This window comes from Leptonychotes weddellii, chromosome 4 (assembly GCF_054177405.1).
Source record: "Leptonychotes weddellii isolate Sample4059 chromosome 4, ASM5417740v2, whole genome shotgun sequence".
Taxonomy (NCBI): domain Eukaryota; kingdom Metazoa; phylum Chordata; class Mammalia; order Carnivora; family Phocidae; genus Leptonychotes; species Leptonychotes weddellii.
The window spans coordinates 91253456-91259455 of NC_138372.1; the positions used below are offsets into that span (position 1 = coordinate 91253456).

The following is a 6000-nucleotide window of genomic DNA, read 5'->3' on the forward strand; positions in this document are numbered from 1 at the left end:
ATGTAATGGTAAGCAGAGCCCACACTAAAGTGCTACAGATTATTAAAATCAGTGGAATCTAAAAAAATGATATTTTTACTGTATTTGGCAATTGGAGCTATATTATTCACCACTTATTTTTCTTTTTCGCCACCTATTTTTTTTTTTTTTAAGATGTTATTTATTTATTTGACAGAGAGAGACACAGCAAGAGAGGGAACACAAGCAGGGGGAGTAGGAGAGGGAGAAGCAGACTTCCCGCCGAGCAGGGAGCCCGATGCGGGGCTCGATCCCAGGACCCTGAGATCATGACCTGAGCCGAAGGCAGACGCTTAACGACTGAGCCACCCAGGCGCCCCTTCGCCACCTATTTTTATTTTTTTTATTTTTTTATTTTTTTAAAGATTTTATTTATTTATTTGAGAGAGAGAGAGAGAAACAGCATGAGAGGGGATAGGGTCAGAGGGAGAAGCAGGCTCCCCGCTGAGCCGGGAGCCCGATGTGGGACTTGATCCCAGGACTCCGGGATCATGACCTGAGCCGAAGGCAGTCGCTTAACCAACTGAGCCACCCAGGCGCCCCTTCGCCACCTATTTTTAAGAAAAATTTTGGTTGATTAAAACAGGATCAAACATATAATGATCTATTTATTTCACTGGGGGTAAAGGAAAGGGACCTAATTATATTAGCTATTTTTGTCCACATCTTCTCCCTAGTCTTTTCGGTAATTACCTGCTATGGGTATTTTTTAAGCATTCATTTTTAAAAATATAATTCTGAAAATCAGCAAAAGAGATACAAAACACGATTTGGGTTGCACAGTTGTCAACAACATAATTAGCATTTGAAAGAAAACATCTACATACATTTCAGGTTGCTGTTAAAAGCTGAAGAGACAGTCAGTGCCCTTGTTGGAATCTCAGAATCCCATCCTGGGTTCAGGAAAAGGAAGAAACTGGGTCAAGTCCTCTTTTCTTTTTCACATTTTCTAATCCACAGCATGGGTCAATTTCCCATACTTTATACTTATTTTATTTTATGCCAAACTCACTGGCTGACAAGCATTAACCTCAATTGTTCTAACTGACTGGTTGGGTGGTGGTGTTGAAATGAACAGAGATTATATCATCCCTCCAACAACTCTCTTCATCTTGCCTTTACCATGAGTATTTTCTGGAGAGTACTCCGTTCCAATCAGTTTTCATCAATTTACTTAGCACTTACTCATATGGTTGCAACTGAGAGATTTGGGGCTGGTGTTTTTGGGAGCCCAATCTAAGGAAGACATCAAATTAGACTATGTAATTGTTGGCTCTTGATTGCTCAGAGTTCTCTTAGGCATCTATTACATATATATATATATGTATATATATATATATACACACACACACACATACACACACATATATATATGCATAAATATAAATCTAAAATTCAAGCCCCAATTCCTTTAGATTTTTGAATTTTCAAAAAATAAACTAAGATTATTTCCATATCTTCAGAATCTCAGAACTGTATTACTATAGTTCACATTTCAAAGAAATGCTGAGCAAAATCACTGCAGAAATATTTTTATATTGTTGCTAGCTTTAAAGACTTTTCCTGAGCTGCCAGGATATTCCATGTACTGTTACTTAAAATTCGGGAATTGATTTCTAAAACTTATTCCTATTACAAACAATTGCTGACTTAAAATAGTTGGCAAACAAGTAAACTGATACTCTGTTAGCATGTTAGGTATATTTCCCCCTGCTGTGGGAAAGCACAGAGCAAAGAGAAGGTGCAGAGATTTTCACAGGACTCACAGTCTACTTCTTATAATTCAGATTCCCATGTGACCTGGGAATTTAAAAACGCAAGAAAAGATATTTCTATACTAGTTTCAATTTTTCCGATTTTTCTTCTGCCGAGTCTTAATGTCCCCAAGTATTTCTAATGATGAAGAGAGCTTCGATAGATGGAAAACTAGACCATCATTTGTGTTCGTATGAGTAGAATTTTCCCCAGGAACAATACGTGCCTCCCTAGTAAGATGCTATATGGGGAATCTTTTTGAAAAACATAAAGCTCTCTACTGCAAATCTAAGGTGGCATTATTATTTTGTAATACAATTATCCTGTCAAGAGTCCAATTCAAATAGGAAACCTCAATTTGGGGGTCTCGAAAAGGTATTACTGGAACATGTTCCCTTTTCTCTTTCTTCTTCCAAGAACTGATTTTACCTCTTCCACCAAGAGGCATAAAGAAATAGCTTATGTGGAAATCCATCTCATATACACATGTGCCCACACACACATTACACATGTACATACAAAAGCATTTGGCTTTCCAAAAACATTTCAGCATGACTGGGAAAATAAGAAAAACCTCTCTTATTTTGAGTAATGATAATAACAAATGGGTTTGAACCTGGCATCATTTTGCTAAAGGTATTTTAGGCTATTTTTTTTTTCAGATGAAAATATGAATCTTTGGAAAACACACAGATTGATTTCCATCGGCAAATGAAAAACCTACATGTGAAGAAATAATCAGGTGTACGATATGGGAGTAGAAGTGATGGATTGCTGCTGAAATATTCAGATTATGGTGAAGGGACAGATATAGCCTGCTAGTTTAATGGAAGTCCTACTGAATATCAGATAAAATATTTTAAATAGAGCCTGACTTTGCAGGTTTTTTCACATGACATTTACTTCTCCTGACTCCGTCTCTCCTTGAGTCCCTTCTTTGCCACTAGCATGGAAATAGACTACTAGGAAAACCACCTCAGGCATATGCTCTGACTGTTGTCCTATTTCTGCACAAGGGAATTTATTTTTAATACGTCTGCCTTTGAGAAAACAGAATTCCTCCAATGGATCTTTGCATGGCTTTTCCCTGTTGTCGAGGTGACAGCTGACTGAGTCAGGTAACACTTAATGGAAGGCTTACGAAGAGAGGAAGTGACCTGGAGAAGCCTGGCTCCGTTTTCTCCCCCCGTTTGCCCTCTTTAGAAGACCCACCATCATACAGTACCTTCTTTTCATTTTCCCGTCGCTGCTGGTCCTTCATTTTAATCTGGAGAAGCTGAAATTTCAAGAGTTTCCCTATCAGTGGTAGAGTTAATTTCTCTCCGCTGTCCATAATTGCCTTTGCTGCTATTAACACCTATGAAGAAACACAATTAATAGGAAAAGTGGCATTTTGTAACCTTTGGCTCAGTCTGTTGGTGATGAAAAGATGAAATGGTATTTCAGTTTTGTAATATTTGTCTTACTGCAAAGGTGCCTCACTGCTGGCCAAAAGAATTAGAGAAAAAATGTCCCATTGCCATAGAGGAGGGTATTTATCTTCTACTTTACAGAAATTGGGTTGTCTGAAAATGAACTTATTTTTCCAATGAGGCAGAGAGTGCTTCCCACGATGGTGCTAGACTCAGACTCCAAAAAAGGGGTAGAGGAAAGATATGCCGGGGCTCCCTATAGGATGACTGATAGGTCAGTTTCGTGCTACAGAAAGTCTATTGTTTGGCATAGCCAATCTTCTAAGCTGTCAAACTCTGACTTATTACGACAGCATGAATTAAGTAGGGTTTTATAATAATGGAAATAGCCATGTTAGCAATCTTTCACTTCTTGGTGACCAAATTCAAATGAAAGATAACAACTGCTTGACACGGAGGCGCCATAGGAAAGTTTCTTGCCCGCCCCCTTGCAATTTAATGTTGATCCTGTTGGTATGCAGCCTAATTGGGGTGAAATGAGGTTATTGAGTTTTCTTTGGGTGACGACAGCCACTAGGAACATACAGCTGTATTGTCCAGATGTGTGCCACTGACAGCCTGTTTTATGACTGTGCTTTTTACAGCTTGTTTCCCCTAAATTTCACACAACTCTCTAACATCTGGGCCCTTTTCCTTGGAGCCCTATAACCACTTTATTTACTGCAAAAAAATAAAATCATGTAAAATATACCATAAAACGTTGTTATGAGTTTCTCTGTATTCGCGTCCTCTCCCTAATAAAGTTCACCTCTGCCGGAAGCACTGTCACAAAAGTAATCTGGTCAAAGTATTTTTCGACTTTTGTTTTTAAGCAAGCATTACACTTTATTTCTAACCTTGAGATGAATTAGGTGTTACTAAAATGTTCTGACATGTTGCTTTTCTCCCCCCCCCCGCCCCCCCAACCTCCCCCCCTCCCGCCCCTTCCAGCAATTACTCCTCGGGGCGCATATGGTGTCAATTTCAGACCCTCTGTCTCAGACAATGACTGTGCACACGCATCTCATCAGGCTGCGTCTTGTCTGAGGTTCATACCAGCTCTTGGTCAGGGCTTTCCTGACCGATCCGGTTCCTGATGACTTTCCACTTTGCCAAAGGAAATAGTGGAAAGAAGGGGAGATGGCTATTTTGCTTCTAACTGCGGAAGGCCCTGTGGATTATTCCAAGCCAAAATGTAACTGGACCTCTTAGAGACCGTGTTGCATCGCAGAAGGGGAAGGGACAGGGAAAAGGACTCCTCTAAAGCTGCTGTTTCTGAAAACCAAAGGAACAAACTGAGTGTCAGAAATCTTTGCGTGTGTCTAAGCAAACACCCTCCCCGGAGCAGAGCGCTTGGCTTTTTATAGCAGTTCTGCTCCTGCTTCCACGATTTAGGGAAAGGGACCTGACGGCTGTGATTTCTGGGAGCAGGAAAGCATGAGGGTACACCTGCAGGGCCTCACCATTTAATGATGACCAGATTCAAGAGGGGAGTCCCAAAGGAACAGATGGTCACACTTTAAATGAAAGCTGTCCAATTGGGTCCAACCCCAAGGGTAGATGTATTTGGTTTGAAATGACATTTTTCAGTACCAGTTCAACAGTGTGCTGACAGTCAGGCTGTTTTGTGACATCTGGTTCAAAATACACAAATTTGGGTTTTAAGAAACTCACAGCAGTCTAGTACGGGGCGTTTCCTGGTAATACAAATATAATGACATCGTTGAAGGGAAGTCAACACTGGAATGGGTTACCCAAGAGTGGTGTGGAGTCTCTTTTCCTGATGACCTGTGAACACAGGATATTTACCTTTGTCTGGGATGGTTTGGGTGAAGCCTGCCTGGCGTCATGGTGATGGATGGGATGTCTCTGGAATTGCTTTCTAATCCCGTGTCTCTGTGAGTCTACGAATGTTACCTCACTGTGTTAAAATGTATTCAAAGCACAACAAAATGTCCCGAGAGAAAGGTATTTTGCAGGCCATAAAAGTTATTTCTGGTCCATCTGAAACTGTCTGTACAGAGCTTGTTTAAAACAAAAATCTGGCATGGCATCAAAATAATCGTGATATCCTACTGGGAAATGGGGAGATTAGTGATGGGAAGTGTCACTGGAATCGCTGGTACCTGTGTTCTTCTGATGCATGGACACACAGTGAGTCAGAAGTGGCAGGGCAAGGCAGCATTGAGGAGGGCCTGATGGATGCTCCCTCCTCCCTGAACAGCCCCCGGGCAGCCCATGCAGAGGCAGGCTCCATGTCAATAACGCACAGCAGTGCACATGGCACTGTGAGCAGGGGCAGAAACCAGGCACGTCTGTCCTTCTCCAGGGCTGCTCAGAGGATACTTGACTCCCGCACGTGCCATTTTCCCTGTGTGCTTCCCCCAAAGGGAATGACGGTGTGAATCCTCGGGACAATTTTTTTTTTAAAGATTTTATTTATTTATTTGAGAGAGACAGAATGAGAGACAGAGAGCGTGAGAGGGAGGAGAGTCAGAGGGAGAAGCAGACTCCCTGCCGAGCAGGGAGCCCGATGCGGGACTCGATCCAGGGACTCCAGGATCATGACCTGAGCCGAAGGCAGTCGCTTAACCAACTGAGCCACCCAGGTGCCCCTATACTGGCATTCTTTTTAACATACAGTCAGTATTAGATGAGCAGATTGAGAGTTCCCAAGGTTTTTTTTTTAAAGATTTTATTTATTTATTTGACAGAGAGAGAGACAGAGAGGGAACACAAGCAGGGGGAGTGGGAGAGGGAGAAGCAGGCTTCCCGC

General features: G+C 41.6%; 1 protein-coding gene across 6 annotated transcripts in view; it reads right to left on the reverse strand.

Moving 5' to 3' along the window:
* SPAG17 (sperm associated antigen 17) overlaps positions 1 to 6000 on the reverse strand; it is a 218826-nt gene that overhangs the window by 165890 nt on the left and 46936 nt on the right. For all 6 annotated transcript variants that reach the window (XM_081815775.1, XM_081815773.1, XM_081815772.1 and 3 more), the window contains one exon: positions 2999 to 3130. In XM_081815775.1, coding sequence (XP_081671901.1) covers positions 2999 to 3130 — 132 coding nt within the window. The remainder of the gene's footprint in view (positions 1 to 2998; positions 3131 to 6000) is intronic.